At 37.8% G+C, this 27,939-nt stretch overlaps 1 protein-coding gene across 6 annotated transcripts in view; it reads right to left on the bottom strand.

Annotated features, from left to right (window-relative positions):
- Positions 1 to 27,939, bottom strand: part of GAS2 (growth arrest specific 2) — a 98,452-nt gene that overhangs the window by 17,965 nt on the left and 52,548 nt on the right. For all 6 annotated transcript variants that reach the window (XM_064452847.1, XM_064452848.1, XM_064452852.1 and 3 more), the window contains exons 6-7: positions 26,428 to 26,572; positions 22,954 to 23,061 (exon numbers count right to left, since the gene is read on the bottom strand). In XM_064452847.1, the coding sequence (XP_064308917.1) occupies positions 22,954 to 23,061; positions 26,428 to 26,572 (253 nt within the window). The remainder of the gene's footprint in view (positions 1 to 22,953; positions 23,062 to 26,427; positions 26,573 to 27,939) is intronic.

Genomic DNA, 27,939 nt, shown 5'->3' on the forward strand with positions numbered 1-27,939 from the left:
TGTTGTTTCAAGCACGGGTTTCAAGCCTACTTGAAAGGGTAGGCATGTCCCTATTTTCAGTTTCCATTCAGGCTTACTTTTAGCTTGAAGAGATTTTTGAAAGAGATGATTTCTCTCTTTCTGTATCCACATATTTAATTTCCATACGCTGAATTACATCACAAGTAACACTCACCACAGAACAACTGTTATACTGAACTTGAAGCTGATAGCAACATGTCCTGCTGCATCTGGGCTTAGACACGCACCGTGAAAAGCTTGTGGCTGTACCGAGGGAAGTTCTCACAACCATAATGTCCTCTGCAGCATCTAGCAGCATCTCCGTATTGCTGTCAATCTGTGCTATATTGAGATGACATGGCCTTTGGAATTTACATAGGAAATTATTTCATTACATCTTTTTCCAGGAAAGCAACAACTAACACTCAAACAAAAACCCTATAAAGCACTTTTCAGTGAGGGCCCCAAGAGAAGAATGCCAGTAAGATTTGTATTTTTCTGGACATTCTCAGAATAACCTGCACATTTTCAGGTGCAGAAGTTTTTTGATGAAAAGTTCAATAATGCCTTTATTACTCAGACTTTCTACCGCTTCACGGCATTACTCTCAGGACTGGCAGAGTGCTGGAGTGCCTGATCCAACCCATAGGAGTAAATAATATACAATGACTATAATACCATTTCACTTCCTCAAATTTATGAGATGCAGGTTTAATTATAAGCTCTAAGACATACTTTTTGCATGATCTTCAGCAAGCAAATATACTGTAATTCTATACTTTAAGTCTCTAGGCTGGGCATAACAAGACTTATTTTTTCCATTTCTTCTGTGTACTGGCTTGCCGGCCGTTCAGAGGTAGGATCTTTGAATATATGTGGATAAAACATCACTACTAAAAAGTACAGTTTCCAATCACTGATGTAAAACAGTCAGAGCATAGCAATGTTTGGAATTAAAAGCAGTTTTTAAGACTAACACATGCATTATCATGGCTCCTCAATGAGGGCTTGCAGATGAAACTGGTCTGTGCTTATTATCACCTGGCTGCCTACTCATGCCCAAAGATGCAGCAACTATACCGCACAGTTTCAATGTGCACTAAACCCCTACCTCACTGGGACTGCAGCATATTAAAATAAAAATTAAGAAAAAAAGAAATCAGTGAACAAACTCAAAAGAACACCACCAACACAATGAAGTTTAATTAAAGTGAGAAATTTAAAACTGGGGAAGCCCCAGCCGTGTGAGTACACCGGCCTGGGGAGAGCATGTACCAAAACCCAGAAATGATTCAAGAGGAGCTGTAATATGCTTACAATCCATTTATTCTTGTGCCAAAGAACTAATGTTCTTTTAAAAAGCTTTTAAAAGCAATACAATATACCGGACAGACATAAAGCCATTTGTCCTTGGTTGCTTAGTGATCCTAGAATAGAGATGTAAAGAAATTCACTGGGCCTTTATTCTGGCTAATTCGAAAGGTTACATGTTATTGTCTAGTCTTACCGTTAAATATGTTTAACAATAAGGTCTGTTAGAAGAAAACTATTCCTTTATGCTATTCTCTGTGAAAAAGACTTATTAAAATGTGGCTACCCTGAGGATATCGCTTACAAAAATCTCTTGTAGTAGCAACAGGAATTAGTAAACACCACTGAGGTACGTTTACCATGTTTAAGGGTGGGTTACATTTCAATAATTTAATCCATCCATTTTTCCTCCATCTTTCCTCTACAGGATGGTTTTTTTCCTTCACTTTCCACAACCCACAAGCTTTAGGGATATCTGCTCTCTGCATTATAGGTGAGGAAAAATTAAAACCTGCCAAAGAATGGAAGCACAAAGGAACAAAGACAGAAACAGCGAAGGGTGCGAGGCTTCTCTTTACAAGTGCTCCATGGCAATCCAGTACTCCAAAATAACAAGGAGGAGAAAACAGGGACCTGTTCTCACCCCAGTCTCCTAACTCTGGTATCCTGAGCCTACAGAATGTATCTAATATTCCTCAAATAGGTGCAATATAATTTTAGTACCAGCGCAGTAGGGACTACAACTTAACTTTTACCTTAAGGTAAAAGAGTGCATGTGAACACTTGTTGAAGGGTAGTTGACATGCTGCTAACTCACACCCTAAAAGTAACTCGGTTGATATGCCCCAAAATCTATGTAGCATAATCTAGCTCTATGGAGATGTAAACTAATTCCCAATGTACTGAAACAGATCTTATAGTCTGTCTCTTTTCCAGAAAGTTCTGGACCATGGAGTGAAGGCTTGGCCTCCGATTGCTTCCCCCATGGTTAGCACAGCAGGAGCTGTAATGCCATCTCCTCCCACTCATGCTCTCTCTGGTAGGAGTGTTTCCACCACTCCAGACTCCACCTCCTTCCCTTGACGAGCTGTAGGCAAGCGCCACACTGCACTAAGCACCTTACACCCTCACTACTTATCGTAAGCCGTAAGGAACCCTGGGCTCCAGACCAACGCCACTCCGGCCTCATCGGGGGTACGTCACGTACGTAAGGAAAGGTACATGGACAAAAGGACAAACAATGGGCAGAACAGTTAAAAAAAGGCTTTTTCTCTCCTTATTTTTTCTAAATTTATACACTTCCACCTCTACAGCTCCATTCAACTAGGTGTCCTTTTTCTCTTTTGAAAAATGCCTTTCTAGATTCATAAACCCTGTAGGCAGAGCACGGTAAAGGAAAAAACATGACCTGTCCAGCATGTAAGATTAAAGGTCATCATTCTGTGACATGCATACGTCTGTATTTTCTCTATTATTTGTCATGTGTCTGGTGAACAGATAGTGGTTAACAACTGCTATTTAACAATAGTTAATTACACTGAATATCAGTGTATTATACACTTATGCTAACAACTACTTTTGATTCATTTCAGTCCAGGTTTATACAGGCTTTTCCACTTGTACAGCAGTTGTTTTTGAAAAATGCATCATTTCTGTATTTTATTTCACCCCTTTTTACATGCTTTCTCCACCTTAGTCCTGAGTGCTAGCAAGTCTCTGCATTACAATTATCCTGTGGTCTCAGTCTAATGTCAATTCACAAAAAAATTTGACCTTTATCTCTTTTAGCAACACAATGTTCTCACCGTTGTCAAATTCCAGCTCAATTTCTTTTCAGACTACAACATGCCTTCACTTATGTGCTGCAGTCTGAATACAAAAAATTTTTAGTTTCATGTAAATTGGAATTAAATAACACAATAAGGGAACAAACATTATGTAAGAAACCTAAGATCCCAAGCAGTGAGTACACTGCCAACCCCATCCCACAGTGTAACTGCTTGCTTTGACCTATCACTGCAAGTGGCTCAGCTATGGCTTTTGTGGGAAAATTATCTCAAAGGAGAATCTTTTGGTTACTAGGACCTATAACAGAGATAAAGGGCTTATAATAAAAATGTCTGTGTGCTGGCAGTATTCAGATAACATTCCTGCAACCATCGCTGTCTGATTTTAATCACAAGAACTGTCAGGATTCTCTAAGATACTTCAGAAAGCCTGTGCAAAGCAGAAGTAGCTCAAGATACTGGTTGGTTGCCTATAGAGTGCTTCAGATCCCTTCTGGTCTGTGATTCCTGGTTATGCTGGAAACCTTAATCCATGTGCTTTTAGATAAGATCTAATAGACAACAGAAAAATTTCAAGATTTGTTTTCCAGAGTCTTGTATGTGAACAGTTTAGGGCAACCCCATAATTATGAAAATAGTCACAGATGCCCTAAAGTAAGATGCAGAGATTTGGAAACTGCCTCCTACCTCCATCCCGTTTTTTAAATCAACAGACCTACATGCGTAACCAAGAAAATTACATTTGGAAAGTATCTAGAGACAGATTATTTTATCAGATCTTGCTTGAATTAAGACTAAAGATTATGCTTTTAGATGATCAGGCCTGAAATAAATGTATTTTGCCCCATGCGTTTCATTAAAATGTCTTCTAATTTACACTGGGGTAATGAGGGGAGAATGAGGGTAGCGTAATTTCAATAATGTTTACACTTAGGCTTAATTTCCTTTAAATAGTACAAAGCATCCTCTCAAAGTTTTCAAAATGATGTCAGTGTGAGTCTACTATGGGGTATGATGTTACAGCGTTGGAATGAAATTATGTCACTGCAAATCTATGAAAGCAACATTGTGAGTAACAAACCAAAGCTATACTAACGTGTTAAAAAACTGTGAAAACAATCTGAATAACAACTTTGAATGAAATGAAGATATTACAGACCAGAAATTATTTATCTGAGACTGCAATCATCAGTCTTGACTACAGATCCAAAAATTTGGCTATAGAGCCAAATGCAGTCAAGTGCAATCTATATGATATTATCTAAATTCAAATCCACCATAGCTCAAGTGACCACAGCTTGCATGGAAGTCTTTGGGCCAAATTTGGTCAGAGTATACTGGAGATTGCATACTGGGTACAACAACTGGAGAAGAGTGCAAATGGCTGGAGAATTTAAACTAGCATGTCAAGTGGACAGATTTACTCCTGATACTTCTAAAAAGAGTCATCCAAATGCAAATCAGAGACGATTTAATTGCACTGATGAGGGCAGCCTAAGCTCCAGTTAGCACATGACAACATGGCTGCACGACATTTCAACGTTTTTACCAACGATATTACCAACGTTTCTTGCTCCATCTTTTTCCTTTCTTTCTGGGATCAGATTAGCACTCGCAGTCATCTTGAATCAATTTTCCAATGCATTTGAACCTAAAATAGGTTTACTCTGAAATTATAGTGTCGTAGAGAAATGAAGGATCATGCATTTCAGCTTACAAAATATATGAATTTTGTGTATTGAAGTTGACTATTTCATTTCACGCACGTTATTACTTTGTCAGTCTTTACTCCCATTTTTTGATCTCCTTACCAGCACCCCATATATAGTCTTATACTATCACTCCGTCAATACTGAACATAGAAACTACAGTGATTTCAGTTCTCAGGAACATTAACAAATCTTTCTAATGTTCTAAACTGTACACACATGAATCATCTGAGGTTTGTGGGTTGTTTTTTTTTTTAATCAGGCATTTCTTTTAAAACAATTTAGCCCAAAGTGTAATTCAGCTGAAATCACAGTCTTATCTAGTTTGATGTGTAACGTTGATTTTTTAAATTGTTTTGACGGAAGACAACGCATTTTGACATGGACATGAAACTGCCAAGATTTACCAAGTTTGGTAAATTTGCGTGATAAAAGAGAAAAATAAAAAACCTGATGTTTTTGTTCTCCTCGGCCCTACTTTGACAGCACATCTGATATTAACTTTGTGCCTAATCCTCACTTTTCCACAGGACGGATCCAGGAAAAAATCATGGTAATACTATCACTTTTGTTCTGCAGAATTCCAAGTGTATCTTTGGAATGCGTTCTAGGACAGTTTACTGCACTGTATTTTCATGACACTCGTGAGCAGCTGACCAGGTGCCAAGCCCTGAAATCCATTTAAATGCTGTGAGTGCTACCAAAAAAAGCCACTTCCTTGGTGTGAAAGTTAAGATAAAGGACCAATGGGGTCAAGGGTAGAAGAAATCAGACTTAAGAGAGCACATGGATTTTTCATGTAGCTCTCTTTTTCTTTGGGATATTTAATAATTCTAGGACTCTGATAACTCTCCTGACACAGGAACGAATTATTTCAAGTTAGTATTAGTAACTTAGTTTAGTTTTGATAGCTGCCAGCTGTAACCTGACGGCACTTAGATTTAGTCACATGGAAATCCCCTGTTGTATATATTCTAGTACCTTGGATCTCTTTGCACTCATCAGTTTTATATCTTTCCGCAAATACCAGAAGAAAGATCTTTTTAGGTTCTGGCAAAGATCTTGGAATGGGAAAATGTGCTAGTTGCCAAAAAGGCACTGATTACTGTAACAGAGTAGCCTGGAGTTTCTATCCTTTTCCTTTTAATATGTAAACTTGTTTCTGATTTAGAACCGACTCTCCTGGCAAAGGTGTTTTCCTCACTGCTAGTTTGTGAATAACTATACTCTATGTGACTCTCTTGCCTTAGAGTACACAAACCAGTTTTCACTTACTCGGAAGCACAAATTTTATACCATTTAATCCTACGTTGCAGGAGATAGAGCAGGTACACACGAGACAGGGACAGAAACAGCATTTCTATTGCATGGATGCTTCCTAACCATTATTTCAGTAGCAGGAACTATGGAAAACTTTTTTTTTTAAAAAAAGAAGTCTTTCTAACACAAGGAAGAACTAGCTTTAGACAAACCCAGTATGCAATACTACATCCTTAGATTTCCTTCAGAGAAGTGCTTTTTGCTTACTGCCAGTATAACAGATTTTACTTTGATACTGCTCCAACAGAAAATTTAATGAACATTTACAAAATGACCATGCCTGGCGATGACATTTATCTGCACAATCATGTGTGGGGTTTTTGGGGTGGGGTTTTTTGTGTTTGGTTTTATGGTTTGTTTGGGGCTTTTTTGTCTTTTTCTTTTTTTCTGTTAGGGTGATCAGGTGGTGCTCTAGCAAAGCCTGAAAAGCTTTGGAAACATTCTTGGGTGAAATGCCTTCTCAAATATTCTCCCTCCTTCATTGCTGCTGCTGCTACATCTGAACTGTGGGGTTGAAAGCACCTCCTGTGGCCCACGTCTGTGTGGTGTGACCTGGCCAGATCTTCATCCATGACAAAGCAAGACTTTTTTTAAAAAAAAAAAACCTTATCTCTCTCTCACTTTCAGGTTTCCACAGAAGAGAAGCCACGACAGCTCTAGCTGCATACTCAATCTGAACATTCAAGAAACCATGTGTGCCCACAATTACATCTATTTCATAATTTAAACATAGAGCTGCCGAGAAGGAACTACTGTTGCAGTTCCTAAAAATCTCAGTTGAATCTACAGGGGTGCTAAACCTGTAAAGCCTTATTATGGTCCTTTAATCCATCCACAATGAATAATTATAAATATATATATATATATAATCTAAGCACAAAGAATGACAATTCTTGGCTTGAAATCACATACTGAAATTATACAAATGCAATATATTAAACTGAAACAGCAGAAGTGAACGAGTGCATCCTTTCACATTAGATACTAAAGGCCAAAATCTTCATGCCCACAGTCCTGCAAAGAAATCCACTGCAACTGCATGACGAGCTGGATACAGTTACTAAGCCGTATCTGCTTGAAAGCAGATCCTGGTGGCATGTACCTATCTTATGAAAAAAATCAGGTCTTACTTCAAGAGTACTGTTTGTGACAAATCAGTCTCCCAGCTGGCACTGGGCAGATTAATTCCTACGGAATCCTTTTGCACCGACCTTGGTCTTCACAGTGTCTCTCACCATACACTGTTTTAACTGAGTCGTTTCACTATGGTGTACTTATTCTGCAAAACAGTTTGACTAGATTAGAAAGTAGCACGTAGACATAAATATTTCCAATTCAGGGTCAAAACAAAGACGATTTAATCAACGTTCCCTTCTCACACTTAAAACAGGCACAGTTTTCCCTTTTAATTCACCCTGGGTGTCTAACAAACACCCAGATAAGCCCAATGTGGCAAACAAAGCATACTGAATGCCACTGTCCTTGAATACTGAAAAAATATTTAAAAACACATATTGAAGCGAAGGAGAGAAAAAAAAAAAAAAGAAATTAAAACATGCAGTTTCACAACCTGCTCTTCACAGTGGGAATCTGGCAGGGTTAGATGCCACCAAGAGGAGGGGCCACACTCAGGTCAGTCAGTGCATTTAGGTGACCACCTTATGTGTACAGGAAGGTCAGCTAGCCTGAACTGGCTTGAAGCCATAGGCTTTCTGTGGAGCAGTTAGGGCAGCGAGTATGTCGTCAGGACAGGTAATGAGCTATTTCTCAGAAGGAAAATATCTAAGCTCGGAAGATTGGAGAAACAACTGAAAATCAGTGGTAAACACTGTGGCAAATTTTAAGCACCATGAAAATGCAGGAGAATATTTCTGGATTTGAGCTCATCTTCTCATCCTTTATCTTACAAAGTTCACAACTGGCCGTACAGCTACCACCAAAGTACAGCACAGAACGGAAACACAGAACCACCCAGCTGACGCAGGAATTATACCTGGGAGCACGTATAAGCGTGCACACGGGAAGGGAAGCGGCAGTCTGACATGCAATTCCAGACCAGCGTCTGCCTTACGCTTTAATCTGAACTCTAGTCGTTGCTCAGTAAATCAACACATCAGCTGGATACTACCACATTTTAAGCTGACATCATATGAAACTTGGTCAGAGGCCTTTGGTTTCAGTAATAGAAGCGTGGCACGTGTGTGTTTGTACAGACCCATGTGTAGGTGTACACACGCACACCTCTCACAAAACACACAAGTACCCTGTGGCCAGGTAACATGGTGTACAAAGCAGACGAGAATTCCTAAGTGCAAACATATGTATTTGGGTGGTAGGTCAACTGGTTCATAAAATATTTTCATAACTTTTTTTTCCACTTCTGTATTATGACTAAAGCCAAAGAATCACGTGCTGTAAAACAAAGCTTCTTCAGGCTGGAGAATCTATTAAGCTAATTTTAGCTTTCATTCTAAAAAGACTTAGCTTTTAAAGCAGGTTTTATTATTAGGTTAATCTTTAAAGTGGTTAATCTTGAAAATTGTCAGGATGACTGTTGGTTTTAACTCCTTACATGGCCATAGGTAACCCCAAGCAGTAGCCCTAGACAGAGACAAAGCTACAGAGACCTTCCCCTTAGACCAGCACTGCTAATGCTAAGCACGGGTTCTGAGAAATTCTTCCCACATTATCTTCTGCTCAAAATATCTCCTAAGCAGGTACTATGAATTTTTAACAGCCAAGAAGCACGAATGAATTCCTCTTGTGAAGATGACATGTAAAAATGTAGTGATTTCTCTTTTCATGTCAGCATTATCTCTCATTATAGTCTTATTTTTGTGTAGGAGTCTTTACTTCACTATTAGCGAAATGGGGGTATTATGTAACAATCCTGAAGTATTAAATGGCAATATATTAATATTCACTGGAATCTGCAAAAAATTACCTGATGGCTCTAAGCCAAATGCAACCAGACTCCTGGCTTTACAGAAGAATTCATTGACCAACCTTTTATATAGATACGGATACGTTGCCAGACCTGGATCAAACGCTTGATCTCCACATTTCCTACAGCAAAGATTTCATACCACAGACACCATATTGCACACTAAAAAGCTTTGAGCTTGAAGGCATCTCATCTGGCTTAACCCTCAGGCCAGCTTTTTGGACAAAATTGAAACCACAGCAGAAAAAAGGCAGAGGAGTTAAAAAGGCAGTATCACAAGCCTCGTTAGTGTGTTAAGGACATTTTGCAATGCTTTTTGCTAGCTGAAAGAAGGGATCTGGATGCTTAGCACATTTAACAAAAGGTCTTTCCCCTACTGTTCTATTCATATTCAGGTGCTCCTAACCCACTGGCAGCTTATTTATCCTAACTAGCTTTTTTGTAGTGATGGGCTTTTTCAAAGCACTGAGAACCAACTTAACTCCTCAGGTTAGGTCAGGGCTAGGTCAAGACTGAATACTTAAATTACAGTATCTGATTTTAAAAAATAAAAAAATAATAAAAAAAAAATCACAACCAACCCACCCCCCCTTTGCTATTACTTTTCCTTAGTTGGAAAATGTGTTCTAAAATTAGGCCAGTGAGACAGTAACCCCAAGCAAATTAGCGCCAATATACCTGAATCTACAAGATAATGGAACACCATTACCCGTACATGCAGACCAGGCTTTCATTGACTCCTTCAAAATCAGGGCTTATGCTCAGAGCTGTTTTATGTAGCACTTTCTATAGCATCTTTTGCATACGCTATATGTAATTTAAACAAAAAAAAAACCCCACCACTCTACCAAAGCAGACTAAAGAGAAGGAGGGAGACTCGAGAACAATGTACACTTTCAGCATGAAAGCGCCATGATATCATTCTTTGGCTTGCTAATATATATACTTTGAGAGAGTGGGGCAGGGAGGAGGGAAGGAAACAGAAACAGGGTTCTTTGTACCCTTATGAAACACCAAATGACTCCTTCTCCCTCTTGCCCCTCAGTAAATCACGGGGAAGTAGTTAAGTAACATGAACCAAGAAATTAGCACAAACAGCAGAGTCATTTCTGAAAACCTGGTTTAACTAAAAGGCCAGCCTGTCATTTTCCCTGATTTATGTGACTCTGGTTAGAAGGTTTTACACAGAATTCTGAAAGCCACTGTAGTTCTAGACCTTAACACACAGAATATTGATACTGAAAAGACATACTTTTTGTAAAGAAGGTTTTTCAGGCCAGCCAGGATTATCCTTATGTTCTTTGTAACAGATATCTGTGTTTTACATACATACAGAGAAAAAATCATAACAGTACCTATGCCCTGACATCGGGGGCTGTGGATGTGTGTGTCTGGGGGCGGGGGGGAGCGTTTAGCTCAAGTTGTAAACTGGCTTGGAGTTTACTTTAAGGTATTCATTTTACTTCCCACTTGCAGATGTCATTGGCCTTTACCACTTTTTTTTTTTGTGTGCATTTGAACAGGGAACAGACTGGAAACACATTTGACGGAACACAGAAAATGGACACTCTTCTAATCATGTAGAAATTATAACCTGTTGGCACGGAACTGGCTGACGCACCAGCCAGAACACTTAGGCAACCCAAAGTCAACACGTTGCACTTTCTAATTTTTGCTACGCTTTCTCATACACAGCGTAATTAGATTAACCAATTAAAAATGGCCTAATCAATGTTTGGTTAGAAAAATCCACTGACATTTAACGAGAGTTTCACAACGAGTTTAGTGAATATCTGCTTTGGTTTCCACACTGAAAATTTTTCCCAGAAGAGAAAACAAACCATGTAAAAAGCGAAACAAAACTGTTCAAAAAATTTATAGTAACAAAAAGGGAAAATGGGAATTACTTTTGATCACTTTACGTTTACATATGCCTAACTAAAACATTCCAGTTGCATATTACCTTCCCTACTTCCTTCACAAATTTCAGTCACCTAGCAGAGTATTAGACCAGAAACACCGATAATCCTGATGGATTTATGCTGGGTTCTACTTTTTCCCCCATGTAAGAATCTTTTATGGACTCACTTTTTCCACGCTTTTGATATTGAATTTTACTGACCTATGCTGAAGTTGTAAAACTTTTAAATGTGTTATTCCTTTCTTTCAATTTCAGTTCAGCTGCCTGCTGGTCCTTACATCATAACACTGTGGGATCTCAGCAATATCCATCTTAGTGTGTTGAGAAGCGCTTACTAACCTTGAATGATAACAAGGAAATAGCAATTAAAGTCATTGTGAAAGACACTGTTGTGGACTCCGGCCAACCTATCCTCCACCTGACTTTTGAGTTTCTGGGGAACCAAGTGATTCCTTTCAGTCATGTGTGCAATCTTAAAGGGTCAGCTTCATCCAAGCACTACTCTCCATGACCCTTTCACTAAGATTTAAAGTAAGGTTTAAATACATGAAGGATGGGACCCAACCCAAAACCAGGAAACAGAATATGAAAACCTCAGTAGTTTTGCAAGACTGTCTAAAAGGGTAATACGGTTGGAAGCATTCTGAATCAGGTCCTCAGCAGGCAGTCAGGTTCCACAGAAATATTGGCTGCTTTTGTTCAGTGTTTAAAAGAAAAATAATACTCTTGTCCAATACAGTGAAGACAGATAAAGAAGTGAAACAATACAGGTCACTGTCCTGATGATCAGGTAATAAAAATTAAGTGGCAGCAAAATAAACCTAGGAAATCTTTGACTGGGAAACTTTTTAGGTTAGAAATGTTAAAATCCTATCAGGCAGTTAAAAGAATTCAGTTTACTTTTCAAAACAATATTCAAATATTATGGTCAACTACAGTATTTGAAACTAAGTGTGCTGTATTAGTTTAACTGGTTGAGTAACAGGCTAGCTAATGGCAAAATGTTTCCCAGGTCTAATAATGAAAGAGAAGCCTGAGCTGTAAAAAGAGTGCTACAATTTCAACTTTTTTCAGCGTGTTCCCTTGAAGGAAACAAGGAGAGATGTTGGAACCTTAAGCGCTACCATATACCATATCAGTTCAGTTGTGCTCAAATGTCTTCCATGGAAAGCAATGTGTTAGAGCAAAATGGTATCAAAGTGTTAAAAATATCTGTCAGGTTTGTTTTTTTTTTTAAAATAAATAACAGAGACTCTCATTTTGTGGCTTTGCTGGGTCATCTTTAAGTGGTCTATTAGTATGTTCCATGTGAAATAACACTAGTTGAAGTGAACCAGGAAGCTGTCGGCTGCTAAGCTGAAATGCCCCAGCCACATGCCATGTCTGTGGGCCTCCCTGGTGCACACCAGAACTATTTGCATCAAGCCCACTTATCTAAATACATCGTTGCTCTAATGGCAAGATTCCGAACTGTGTCTGGCATCAGGGCTGAAATTCAGCTGTGTGGACATCAAGTATTATACCCCCATCTCATCCAAGAGAAAAAAGGAAAATTAGAAACTCAGGGAAAGGAAAGGTTTCAGATTGCGGGCTGCTGGGGCAGAAGACGGCTGAGGTAGAAACCACTTTTATACAAAGCACAGGTACTCCTGTCTTACACACGTGTAAAACTGAGACTGAGGCACAAACCCACTTCCTTTATATTTAGAAAGTCTTTGAGATTGTTAAGTCTTCCTTCAAATAAGACAGGAATTTATTATAGCTACGCACTTGACAAAGTTATAAACACATCTTCTTATGAACAAATAATTACTCTTAAGTACAATAATGTTCATGTGAAGTTAAGATGATCACATTTAAGATGATATGATAAAAGCCAGACTGCCAAAGGCTTTAGGGAGTAAATACCGCAGAGGAAGCAGTTCCTTTTCCCTATGCCGTATTGGGTAGAGTTTGAAAGAAGATCTCAATGCAAATTAAAAAAATACTTAATGTTATTTCAGCATTGCTTACAAAAGCAATCACAACCCAATAACTAACATTAAATGGCACGTTTAGGGCAGTGGTTCCAGCTCTCTTTCAACTTTTTAAGAGTGCAAATAGGGTCGCATCTAGTTGGGTAGGCAAAAGACATACATTTGACAGCAGAACTTAAAATGCTCAGTTCTGATTTCAGCATGTGTTTATCTGAATGGAGTGTTAATAATGACTAAAGTGCTTTGGCATCTGTGGCCATGACTGAAATGCTACCTTGGTAAAATACTATAATTTTAATGATCTGGTATGCTTCTTTTTTTAAAAAAAAAAAACAAAACAACAACATAAAGTAAATCTGTTTCTGGCAAGTTGAAAACAAGTCACGATAGCACACAGCAAAGCAGTTTGAATCAACTGATGCTGATTTATGACTTGAGGAATAATCTGTATCTGGTCTTCAGCTTAATAGTTGCTGTTTTTGGGAAAATACCCTTTGGGTAAATAGGTGAGCCTGGGATCTCCCGTGTTTACTAATCTTTGCCAAAGGAAATGTTTGCTGTATTTAATACTTCCTTACCGCAACAGATTCGCCTTGTTTTGCTCTGAGTTTCAAAAATTAATGACAAAAAAAAGACCAGAAGAGATGCTCCTACACTTCCATTAAAACATGCACAATATAATTTAAAAAGTATAAGGTCTCAATGAGATTTGCAAAACAAGCTGATTTAAAAAAACACCTGGTTTAAAAAAAAAAAGTTGTAGAAATTTGTGCATTCACCATTTTTTAAGCCAACACACAGGGAAAATTGGTTTTTGTACACAGATCTCCCTCAACGCAATAGTTCATTACTACAGGACAAAGACAAGAAATCACTTCTGGATTTATGTAAAGAAAACAATGCTGTTTTCAGAAAAGGAAAAATAATGGCACTGGGCATATATTGTAACAGATCTTCACATCCAGTTTTAACTCCAAATGCCACATTTGGAGAAGCCAGAAGTTTTATGCCTTGGCGTTCATGGGCTACCACCGACTGCAGTGTTTGTGTGCCAACTCACATCTGCCTCCTTAAGTCGTCACCTTCTGTGGCATTCATATAGTAATTAATAAAAGCCATGGAAGCATAATTTTGGTCCCATGTGAACTGCAGCAGTCATTTGCTCCAACTATTTCTATTCATGACATACAAAGTGGTCACGCTTTGAAGAAGCGGAGGCAGTAACTGATACAGTCTAGTCTAGGGTCTGACAGTCACCTATGAAGAACTAGTAAAATTTATATTTTAATCTTAATGTATTTTGTACATAAACCACATTTTATATATGTTCAGCACAAACTGCTTGAACGAGCAAGTTGCCATCATAGGAGAACAATAGATACAATGAAATTTGAGTGCACATAACCTTAAAGCATCTTTCCTTTTCTCCTCTCTCTCCAAGCAACATTTACTAACCAGTTTTTTGACTTTAGTTTAAAATGAAATAAAATTAGCTATTAACACCGTGCTAAATTATTAACAGCAAGTTACATTCCAAAGGAAAATGTATTACATTGTAGTTACATAAAATCTAAAAATCTGCACTTAAAAAGCATTGTTCAGTATTGTTTCTACGCTATTGCATATATAAGACAGACACACTAAATTGTCATGACTCTTTCATAGTCCTGGGCTCCTAGACAGGTTAATAAATAATTCAAGGACATAACTGTTACAAATAAATCTCTCATTGTTTTATCCGTTCTCCACTGGAAAAAATTATTCTTGATACTTTTTTTTGTTTTTGAAAGAGAAATCAATTCCTATTGACTCACACAGATGCAGCTGAAGTTCTTGGTTGTGGTTGGGTTTTGGTTGGTTTTTGAAGGGTTTTGGTTTGGTTTTTGGGTTTTTTTTTTAAGGTGAAACACAACATCTTGAGATAGAATCTTAAGAAATCAATGTAAAAACATTTCTTCATAATTTCATTTAGGACAAAGAATATCTCAAATGGACAGTTGACTTAGTAAAATTTTTAATCTAAGAGATAATATGAAATGCCATGTAATTCTGTAAGTCGATTAACAATCCAGCTAATCAACAAAAAAGAAATAGAGAGGAACTGTGCTTTCCTCTTCACTAAAAAGAACCCTGTAGGCGTCAAACCGAGGTGAGATGAATCCAGCCCTCAGATTCTAAAAACAATATTCAGTTTTGAAGAGAACAAAAACCAAAAATAAAACCACAACTTCCCCCCAGTCTCTCTAGGAAGAGTGGGCATCTCACAACTTCTGCTACGGGAACACATCTTAGTTGAATAGACTGGTTGCTAAATTCATTGGTATTCAAGTCATGAATAGTCTCATTAAAATACAAAGGTCTGTATTTCAATGTGATGGAGAGGACTGGGAAATAGAGCATTTAACTACTTTTCTACTGAATTAGAAGAATTAAAAGGCAGAACGGGACAAACATCAATAAACACATGGGATGAAATCTTGCTGCCTTCATTTATGGTAAGAAGTACTTTACACGCATCTTCTGCATGTTGCCGCAGAGGTCTGATGGAGCTTAACTTCAAAATAAAATTCTAAATGTCATAAGGATTGTGATATTTATAAAATAAAGTAGTTATAAATAGTTTTCAGTGAAGAACATGAATGCATGCAAAGTGTAACTGGATGCAACAGGAGGAAAAAAAGATTGGTTTCACACTGATCAGAGAATGACAAAGATACAAAACACTTTTTTAAAAACACCATTAAACTTTTTCCTGTTATTTCAGGAACAGAAATGACAAACCACATGGTATTAAATATTTTAAAAGCCTACACACCAATTTTGTTAAATCATGGCCAGTTCACTACTATGTAGAACCGTCATTCCCAAGCCAAGATAAGAAGCCCAGCTGGAAATCCCCATGTAAGCTACAAGTTCTTAAAGAATGTTACCCTAAAGCTAAAGTATACTGCAGGAGACAATCAGTGAACTTTTATGCCTTAATCCTACATGTTCAAGGAGAATCTCTGATGAACACTGCAGAAACTTCAGTTTACTGATGCCACCACCTAAACCTCATTTATTGACATTTCTCTAAATGATAGCATGAGTTATGCATATAGCGTAAAGCTATACTGTAAACGAAGCATATCAAACTCAAGGAACCAGGGATTTTTCTTTCTTTTTAATTAGCATTGTATACTAATTATCTAAAGATACAGTGAAAAATATTAATTTAATTCACCCCATAAAATATTGCAACGTTGTTCTATAAAAAATAGATGTGCTTACCTTGACTGTGTTAAATATTATTCATGTTACTGTCATGCAAGACCTCTTCACTGCATCAAGGAAGCTTAAATACTCAGTGCTAGCCTTCTCACACAGCAACACCACAAATAGCTGCATCTCCAGTTCTAATACGTCAGGCTTGCTAGTTCCAAACTAGCAAGTGCCAGCATTAACTGGTGTCTCATTGTTAACGTAAAACGTATAAATGTCTATCACATGTTAAATGGATTCTTATGAAATTATTACTTTATGAAACAGAAACACAACAAGAAGATGACTGAACAAAGAGGAGATACTTCCCCCTATTAACATTTTCAGTATAAATGTTACGGGACCCAGTCTGTGGCTCTCAACAAAAAAATATCAAGGCTTTTTCATTTTGCAAATTCTTGTCTGTAGAGTAATGGTGGAGTGGATTAGCAGTCTATCTGTGCTCTTAGATATGCAGATGCTGATCCAGTACCTTTCATATAAAAGGAGCCAGAAAAGCAGAAAAAAATAAAACGGGGGAGGGAGGCAAACAGGAGGGGAGTTATATAATTTCAGCATTCTAGGGGAAAAAAAAATCCTGAAATAATAAGATCTATAATACATAACATAGTTACCTACCTTTGTTACTCATCTTCTTTACCTTTAAAGTATTGAGAAATTTTTTGTATAATTAGTTACTGCACAGAAAACACCGCTGCTACTGGTGCGCAGGGCCATTTTACCCTGGCACAGCCCTGCCAGAGAGGAAACTCTGGCACCCAGGGAGGTCTTGCTTTGCTATCTTTCAGCTCTTGCAGGCACCGGCTGCATTAAGAGCACACACCAAAGGCTTCCTAAGCCTGAATTCCATCGCTAAGGAAGTCAGTTGAATATTTGGGTGGTACTTCTAAAAGTATTACACGTATAGCATCAGAATACCCTACCCTGGCCCACTGTTCTGAGCCACCTCCTGAGGGAGATTTCTCTTTCCACTGAACACAGGGAAACTTACATTGTTTGACCCCAGCAGCCCAAATTATAAATACCTCGGCAGGAAATTACTGACGCTTCTTGAAGATGCATTACATCTTAGAGAAGCACAATGTAATTTGCTAAAGATTTTTCAAACATCCAAGTGGAGTTCTCATTGAGCATTATCGCACAGAGGGAGACACTGGGAATTACAGACAACCCAGTATTTAATCATCCACAGAAGGAGTTCTCTAAGGCAATCGGGTCTAAGCTAGTGAGAACAACTGCTAAGCCATTACACAGCCTGTCAGCTCCACTGAATCAGAGTATTGCATTGGAGATACATTCTGTCAAAACATTTTCAATCAAGACTAAGAAGAATACCATCTGAGTGAAAGTAAAAAGGAATATACTACTCCATCACTTTTCCAGTAAATTAGCAGCTAAGAATTTGACTTACACAGCTTTTTTGTAAAGAACTTTACAATGAATGCTTTAAAGCATTTTTGCTCACAAGATGTATTCCAAACTATCCCCAACACATGCAAGTTCTAGACACTAAATTAACATGAATGGCCAGGCAAAAGCAGCATGGTTAGGAAAAAAAAATAGGAAATTAATTCCAGAGGGGGGAAACAGAATTATTTCATTTTTACTATTTCATGGGTTTGACTAACCCTCAGTGAAAGTCTGTCAACCATTTAACTAGAAATGTCTACATCTTCCTCACAGAACCAGAGAGTGGAACTGTAGCAGCTCTTCGGTTCACTGTAAACACAGCATCATCCAGTGCAGTGCAAACACAGAGAGGTCCAGGGGGCCTGCTCCCTGATGGCTGCTAGGCCGGAGTACGAGAGGCTCAAGGCAGGAAGGGATAAAAAATAAAGGAAAAAAAAAAAAACAAAAAACGGGAGAAGCAGGAGAAAGTGTAACTATGAGAACAAGCAAGCTGTAACTTAAGTTGGGGGAGGGCAGGGGTCTGCCTAATGTCACTCAACAGATTAATGGGAGAGTAAAGACGACGACAGATCTCCTGACTGCCTGTCCCATAGGCAGCACTGGACTGCAGTCACCCCACTGACACAAGTTCAGTATCACCGTTTGTCCAAGAGCTTTTCAGTCTTGTGGATTGACTGTCACCAGTCCTTTAAGGATTTAAAAAAAAAAAGAAACAAAACCCAAGAAACTTGAGAAGACTTCCACCTTCACTAGCAAAAGAAAGACTGAAATGTGCAACTATTCTGTGAGCGTAAAGCAGCTGGAGAGGAATTGGCTCATACTAAAGGTGTCCAGCCACCCACTGCCAGAAAAAAGCCTTCCATCTGGTACCTAAATTGGGCCTGGACTTCAGGTGTGCCTCTCTCCCTGGGTCTTTTGCTGTCTAGCACTGAGAATTAGTATGTTTGTCTAGAAGCATGAGAAGACTGAGATCAGAAGCCCAATAAAGAGGTGAATGACTGTCACTGTTCTGTGGCTCTAGATGTGTTTTCAGAACTCACTCACAAGACGACTCCCAGGCATCCTGCTACATCTCCTTTGGAGTTAGTTCAGTTAAAACTCCTGATCTGCTTATGTTTTTGACATTTTAAACATGTCTGAAAGGTGTTTGATATGGATAAAGCTCTGGGGAAGGAATTTCAGTGCTAAAAAGGTAAACTATTTTGTAGACTAGAAGCAGATGGGCCTTGGAAAAGCAAAACAACTGTTAAAATCTTTTGAATAAGGAAGACAATAAAAGTCAGGTGAACGACGCTGAAGAAAAACCAAAATAGAGAAGCACACCAAGCAAAGGCTATGAGAATGACTTATGCATTTGGATTGGTAAAGCAGAACAAGACATTTGAGTCCTGAGAACTGCATCATCGATCTGCTTTCCATTTTTACTTATTTCTAGTTCTTAGATGGTATATCTTCCCGGCTTGGAGGGTTTGGAATAAAGCGTGCTTCCGTATTTGTTCATGAGTACATTTTTCTCACCAGGAAGAGGCAATGCCATACACCAGGCCATCCACAGAGTGATTTTATGGATATACACACACCTATATTACACAGACATACACACACACACTTTGATAATTAATCCCAAAATAAAGTTTCTACACAGGTGCTAGAGCAGGCAAATCATGCCTTGCATTTCCTGCGATTTAGAGGAAGCTAGTATTAAACAAACATTTTATTATTATTACAGCAAAATAATGCTAAGTGATATTAATAACTAAAAATACAAGGTCAAAAAGCGTGAGAGCAATCACACGCTCGTCATCCTGTCTGCAAGGTAGAGAACACCTATAGACTTTAAGGCCAGGACCCATTATATCATCTAATGTGACTCCAGTTGCACAAAGAAATGATTTTGCCATTGCGCAGAACCCAGCAAATTTGAATGTTATGGGTATGGGCTGACAGGACAGAGCTTTCTGAGAGAAGCTTGCTAGTATGGGAAGGTGTACATCCTTACACATATACAATGTAATAAATGCAAGATAACTTGAAATAACAATATTTGCCACTGAAACTGTTAAAAAGAATTACATTTTTTTTACGGCCTGGCTGACTTCTACTTCTTACTATAAAAATCTCTCCTAACCCGAATAACTCCTTTACTGCCTTCTGAAAGAACTAAGCACTTCAAAATCTGTGACCCTTTTTTTCAAGTTATAAAACATGCATTTGTGCAAGTTAAATTTTCATGACTTGTCATTCTTTATTTTTAAAGACAGGCTTATTAATTCAGTTCTACTTTCAAAGATTAAGGCTTATTCCCTAAACCACCTGATGGCGTAGCAGTAGAATCTAAGAGTGAATAGGCAGATAGCTGATTGTGTATGGCACGCATATAGAGATCACACTAATCCAAAACCAGTGTTTCAGTTTTAAATAAGCTAGTCATTTAATTTACTTCAAGTTATAAACAAAACCCATTATTGTAAGACATATCTTCCATCATTTTTGTGCATGCGGAATTTAGGCTTTTTCATTCCTATATGGCAGGGAGGAAGAAGAACTCACAAGCAGATACATTTTTATTGAAAATAAATTTTTAGCATCTAAGCCACCACAGCGTTATGGTATTCTTGTTCAGTTTATGCATTACAGAACTACTTCATGCATAAAGAACTACTTTTGTGACACTAATTTTTGACTAATAAGTGTCTTAATGTTTTAATGGATTTTCATGATTTCCATGGCTTATTTCCATCTCAAATTAAACTTTCTTCCATGTTCAAAAAACAAAACAAAAACACCCCCACAACTTTATTCAAGTAATTTTAATGGAATTACCTGAAGAAGTTACTACGATGCAAGAGAATTTTTGAAGAATGGCCCCCTCATGTTTTGCTACATATTCCAAAGTTTTTTTCCTTAAAATTACTTTAGATTGACACATGTATATTTTGCATGAATTCTATGTTCTGTCAGGCTTGGTTTTGGGGTTTTTTGGCCATTCCTTTTTCACTTGTTTCATATATAAATATAAATTAAGAAAAAGAGGGAAGAGGGACTTGGATACTTCTTCTTCTTCCTTTTTTTTTTTTTTTTTTTTTTAAGAGAACTAAAAATAAGCTAAACTAAAATAAAACAAACTAAAATAAAAGTTTTGTTACGGATATGATATTATTAAATAATTAATGAAAAAAGTAATCTTAACCATGAATTAATAGGTGCTAACTCCACTTTAAACCTAGCTTTTGTGATGTTTTATTGCATGGCATGCTTGTAGCATCACTGAAACTATACAGGGTTTATATCCTATACAGGTTACTGGAGAACGCTAATAGAGACAGTAATGGGTATGCTAAGAACAACTTAAAACAATGAAACCTTCAATCTCAATTCAGCTGGAACACGTTGGGTTATAAACAAGTGGCACATATCTGGCTGTGTCACGCTGTCTAAAGAACATGCAATATCGGAGGAACTAACTCAGCAGCATCACATCGGGTGCCAAACATCAACAAAAATAAAAGTCACCTATGCATCTCAAATGTAGTTTTTCACAAGCGTCCAAAGGATTCCAGAGAAAGGCTAACAAATCTATTTATGTACACAATAAGAACATGGAGACTGAAGAGTAAAAACTTACTGTGATCCAGTGAAGCGTTCCAAAATGAGATTCAAACTAACCAAAACCAAGAGACAACTGACTTTTAAAACCTAGGAATATGGGCTTGCTCCCGCTGAAGTTCATGGCAAGTTTCCATTGATATCAGTGTTGTAGGAATGATCTCCATTACTGCAGTTTAATGTCTAATCTATATTACCATTACTTTTTGGCACAATTCAACTTGGAATGCAGTAGCGTGATATGAAAAGGGTGTTTTGTTTGCAAACTTGGAACAAAATCTGACTTGGACTAGATTGCACAATAAAAAAGCCAGCAAACAGGAATTTGACACTCACCATTCTGGCAGAAAACCTTAGTTTATCAAAACTGGAAGATTAAAAATACATTGATATTGTTATTTGAAATTAAAATCAAAAGGAAGAAAACATAAGCGTTAAACAGTGCCAGATTACTGGGATCTTTGGTTAATGAACATTACCTTCTTCAAAGTCGTTTAAAGCCAGTAATAAAGCTAGTCCCTAAAAACACTGCAGAATTAAGAAAAGTCTCACTGGCCATGAAACAGAAAAGCTATTAATCCTTTATACTAGCGTGTTAAATCTCAAACTATCTGTGACAAATCCTGTATTTCTTCTGCTTTCTGAGCTATTACTGAATTAATTGGGAGTTCTCAATCCCTACTCAGCACAGTACTTAAACATGTTCTCAGCTTTATACACATGAGAAAACCTAAATCCTTATCTAAATTTGACTTCACTGTAAGTTAAGCATAAGTTTATGACAGAGCAAGCACTCTGGTGTTTTGCTGAACTAGGAACTTGACTGCTACAGATGGGAAGGAATCCCTCTGACTTCTTTTGTAATCACAAGCACTAAATCCTCAGTTTTATCAGGCCACAGTTGCGTGCCTTCAGCAAAATAGGAATAACAGTTATTGGAGAGCAGGAGCTGTCATTTCGTCAAGTCGTTACTCAAGGATTGTACATGTAGAGAAGAAAATGGAAAGCATAGCATGAATCAGATTCTTAACCTACTACTACAGCATAATATGATTAGCATATTTTCATTATTATTACCATAAGCCTATATAGAGAAGATTAAGAGGATCAAAATTAAGTTTGCGTAGTGTATTCAGCCAGATGCTAACACTAGCAAATATTTATATTAATGATTAACTTTGTGCTATGGGAGTTAATATACTACATATGAAGTCTGAAATATAACACTGGGTTTGGAAATACCTGTTAATCAAATGAAGTACTACAGACATTGTTTTGCTCACCCTACTTTAGCAATATGCCTTAGTCATCACTTGGAATTCAATGATCATGAAGTCTTTGATCTTTTTCCTCACCTGTCAAATACTATCAGTCAAAGCAAAGCGGGAGAATGGCCATTTCAATGAAATAGATGTTTCAAACCAAACCGAGAGGAATCCATCATCTCCTTTTCTGAAGACTTTTGGTTGCCATTGATCAAAGACAGAGCAAATTCAATGCCCAAATGTTAGAAGGATCTATCACACGCTAATAATTCCTCGAGTCAGTTAACCCACTGTAGTTTACCTGTTACCCAACAGCATCGTAAAAATGAGTCAGTGCTGGTTAATAAGAAAATATTTTCTCCTGCTCATCAGTGATATCGTTTGCAAAGTGGAAGGTAGCAGGTACTAGCAATTCACTACAAAATAAAAAATAAAACCTTTACCCTAATAAAGAGGATCTTCTCTCCAACTCTGTATCTTCCTTGTGAAAGACGCTCCACACAGAATTTGTTAGGGCATTTACAAGGTGGATCTTCAGAAATGTGTTTAACCTGAAAACCACAGAAGCTATTAATAGAAACAGTTTAAAACGGTACGTGTAGCAAAACACTCAAGACAACATTTGCAATAACATGGTATCACTAAGCTAAGTCTTCGCTGATTATATTTTCTTAGTTTTTCTTCATTTTCTTAATATTTCTCTAATCCCAGACTACAGTCTTTCCAATATCTAGTATGATTTTACAGCTGTGATGAGGTAAAAAGAGAAATGAGCGTCACAGAGTTCAACATAAAAGTTGCACTGTTTAACCAAGGTCAAAGAGTTTGTTAATTTGTGTTCGGCACCAAACTTTTGTAGATGTGTTCTCAGTATTTTATGGTGATTCAGCTCAACTGTCAAAGTGCTAATATAGCTGACAGGCAAAATGAAGATGTCATAACGATGTATTTTCCCTTCTAAATAAATATAATAAATACAGAAGCATCTTGCTTATCAATAAAAGGCCCTGTCCAATACCTTCGCTTGGCACTTTTAAATAGTGCACTTACACCTTCAAAAAAGTATGCAGAGGATACTGTGACATAATCCCAAATCCATGCTAAGATGTGTCCCAGTATTGCTAAGTACCCTCTGATGATCTCCACCTCAGGGCATTAGTGCAATCAAGGGTAACTGAAAGGGGCCTCAAGAGTACTCTGCGTGATCATTGCCAACAATAAGGCCAGAGAAAATACAGATGAAAACTACTTTCCTGCTTTTTAACAGCTGCATCAGCTTGGCTCCAGCCTCTTGTGAAAACTTGGCCTTGCATGTGCTACCAAAGGTATTAATGTTTAGTAAAAGTATAGTTTGTACTCTTCAGTGATCTGAAAGTAGCACAGCCATCAATGCCAAAAGAGCAGATCGGGTTGAGAAACTCTTATCTGACATTCAAATCTCACTGCTGCACAGGAACAGCGATAACAAGCACAGCATTTTCATATATTGTGGTTTTCTTGGATGAACGCTGACCTAGTGTGTCAGTGTTAAACAGAGCAAAGTGCCAGAGGAACTTCCTAGAGGTTTTGTCCACTTCAAATAATATTCCAAAGACCTTTTCAAATCCAGTTTGCAAACCAAGGCCTGCAAAAGCAGTCTGAGGTCTGGGAAAGACTATTCCCAGAAGAGCTAACAAATTAAAGTCTTAAGCTGTCTCAGAAAAAAAACAAACATAAAAAACACAAACAAAAAAACAAAACAACTGGGCAAAGCTATGGCATTCTGATAGGTGTTTTGATTATCTTCAATGCATGAACAGAGAAGGCTTCTGAAGTACAAGCGCTTTTCAGATCTGCTTTTAGAATAAAGTTAGAATATGTTAAATAAACGAGAAAGAAATTAACCAGTTATTGTCCCCATACTAGAATGGGGAGGAAAAGTGCTTTTGAAACTAGCTCTGTTGATCAATTTAAAGGCTTTCTCATTATTTCTGGAATTGCCCAGTGTTGTTATTTAGATAACTATTATTTTGTGGAATAATTTTTTATAATTATACTTAGCTGGTTTTTTTAAGTCAGTGCATGACTTTTTTTAGAAAAAAATATTTTTAAAATAACACTTAGCAGAGGAACTCTGCGTGTATTTTACAAAGTGTTTCTCAAGTCTCAGATGAGTTGTCCTTAGTTTGAACATACAATAACTGAATTATTTTAAGAATAATTATTCCAGTGATTTTTATCGACAAATGGGCGAGTGTTAGCCTCCATTTCTGGAGAATCAAACTATTTAGTCAGTCAATGTACAACAGGAATAACTTATATGAAGTCAGTGGTCGATGGCTTAAATCCAAGTGCAGGTTGCTGAGGCCACGAAAGGTTCAGTCCTGTATCTCCTGGAAAGCAGTACCAAGACTGGGATTGTGCGAGAGGACTATCTGGTAACAGCCCTCTGAACGCTGCCTGATAACCAGGGATTTCTCACATAATATCCTGTGGCAGTCTCCAGCCCTCTGGAGACACTCCTGAAATTCGAAGCTTAACATTGATAGTGTGAACTCTGTCATAATAGCTGCAACTACCAGGGTTCATCTAAGCAAGCAAAAACCCAGAGTAGCCAAACCTAACGGGTTCAAGGTTATTTTGAACTGTGCAAGCAAAATAGAGCCATCTTAGGCCTGTGGAGAATGAACACCAACAGATTTATACCAGTGTAAAACAGAGGATAGTTAGACCTTCACTGCTTGTCCTGCTGTTGAGGCTTCCATTACCTTACTACCCCAAAGGACACAAAAGTATTATTGGGTGGAATTTGGAAATCAAATAAGGAAGCAGAGGGAAGAATTACATCCTATTTTATTTTGTGCCTGGACTATATGAGCACTGCTGCTATTTTATGGTGCGAGTGTCTGGGGCAGTGCAGGTCAGGAATCTAGCTGGACGAATTCCATTCTGTTTCTATCCCTACTGCTTTCTAAATTAAAGGAGGTGGTTGGAGACAACCTTCATACTCCCTGTTCTGTTCCTACAAGATACGCAGTCACCACCCTCCTACATGTAACTGTTCTTTCTCAGTTCTGCTGAAACATGAGTGCTTTCGCAAAATTAAGGAAGAAATACAAAGTGTAAAAAAATGTTAAATGTAATTATTTGCATCAAATACCAAAAAGTATTTCAATAAAATGAACGAACATTATATTCCATCTGCTCTTTGTAACAAAAAAGTGGCACACAGATTTTTCAAGAAGTGCTTTGTAACTCCCAGGTGGCACATCTACCTTGTAATATAGCAGTTACTATAGTAACTGCTTCTTTTTATAGAATATATTTGTACTTTTCAAGTTTAACCTCTTCATGGTCTCACAAAATGTGTCCTTTTCATCTGATTCCAGCTGTTTCAAATGAACCCCTCCAGGGTTTGCAACAGAGAAATGAACACTGCAGTATAGTGCAGAGTTTAATGAAATTCAAAGCAAGATGCTTTCTTTCTAACAACGAGGAAAAAAATGTTTGCTTTTTTTACCACATGATAAACATGCAGAACAGCAGCATAAAAACTAGGCTGAGATAACTTAGAAGTGTTTGTTCACAATCTGTACAAGTCAGTATGGGCCAAATCTCCCATTCCTGACTCAGTCCTTTCTCAGACAAAACACCAAGTGGGAGTTGATGAAAAAGAAGTCAACGGAAAAAGAAAACGGAGCAATAACGAGGGAACTTGGCCCTAAAACCGAAGCCAGCCTAAACTGCAGATCTCCTACACAGTGTGACATTTTTTCCAAACTTCAAGCATAAATAATTGTGGTCAGAAATAAATTAACTCTATCAGTCTGCAAATCTTAAAAATACAGTCAGATATTAAACTCGGGCTTCTGTGTGCTTTGCAAGTGCGTGCATACCCGAATGGGTCAGATAGGAAGCAGCTTCCTCCCACAACTTACAGCATCATCCAACAGCTTCCCCGTGCTCTTCTTCCCAGGAGACTTTGTTGGTGACGGTGAAGGAGACGGAAGGGGGGCCGAAAGTGTTTCTTCCTGTTCAATCTCTTTTTCCAACTTTATTAATCCTGGAGGCTCCACCCCAAACCTTTTGGAAATATGCAAATAAATTACTAGTCTTTACAAAGTATTACATATTTTAAAACAAAACAGTGGGAAGAATTTATACTTTCAGTATTGCACCTTTGTGCAATAATAGAGTGCTACATACATTAGTAAACATGTAAAAAATATATCCATCATTAACACCACCATTTAGAACCAATACAAAAAATTAATTTAGACGGAATCTTGCAGATGAAAAATTTACAGGAAATACACGGTTTTTCAACCTCTCTGATAACATGTACATTGGCAAAGGGCTAATTTATGAAGAACTCTAGGCCTCAAAAACTGCTACACCGTGTAGGACACATTCAAGTTCAGTACATTCACACATCCCACCCCCCCACCCCCCACCCCCCCCCCGTTTTTCCCCCCAAACAACATCCTTTCAAATCACTTGACAACTTACATTGTGTGTTAGCATTTTTCAAAGAAATCCAGATGAAAAGGGATTAAAGGTTATCCCGTGCTCAGCTACTGCACTGAATTAATAGATAAACAAACTGAGACATGGCCAGTATTTTTCAGAAGTGGCTAATGCTACTTCTAACCTATTTTTGACAGCCAGTCTTCAGATCTCTGTTTACAAAGACAAAACACTTGTAGCTCCAACCAAAACAAAAAACGTGCAACTTTGGCATGGAGCATGTTAAACACAGCGCTTGGAGAGTGAGGCTTTTTAAAACAATGCCTGCTTTTGAAAGCTTTATGGCAAGTGATTAAGTCAGTATCTCACTGCAAGCAGCAGAGCTTGGACAGATGTCAGAAGTCTAAAAGCCCATCCCATTTTCCTAATCACTGATAATTCCCGTTTTTTTCATTTGCCAACACTGAACAAAAACCAGAAAAATAGAAAAATTTCCTTTTTCAGAGGACTTCAGCTTGAAAAAGTTATCATGCCAGGTAGGCTTCTCACAACAAACTACTGGCATAAGTGGAACCATATTTTCTTCTGCAGCAGAAAAGTCCATAGCCCAGATGCAGAACTCTCCTGACTTATCTAGGTGAAGATCTGGATACTAACATATTGAGCAGTAACAAACATATTATGAAAATCTAAGCTAAATACCATAGTAATGTTAAAAGCGTACAGAGAAAGGGCATAAATGCATATACTGTCTTTTATATTTTTATAACTTTTAATTTAGCCACACTACTGCCTAGTAAATTAATATAAAGGAAACCAAGAACCAAATCCGTGCTTGTATTGGCTTCTAACTGGTGCAGTCTGCCTAATGAAAAGTCAGCCAACACTGAAGCAAGCACTTATATACAATCCATTTACTTCCTGTCTGTCTGCAGATGCCGACAGGCTGTAAATCATTAAATTCCCACTGGGCTCTAAGCCTA

This window comes from Phalacrocorax carbo, chromosome 5, assembly GCF_963921805.1.
Source record: "Phalacrocorax carbo chromosome 5, bPhaCar2.1, whole genome shotgun sequence".
Lineage (NCBI taxonomy): Eukaryota > Metazoa > Chordata > Aves > Suliformes > Phalacrocoracidae > Phalacrocorax > Phalacrocorax carbo.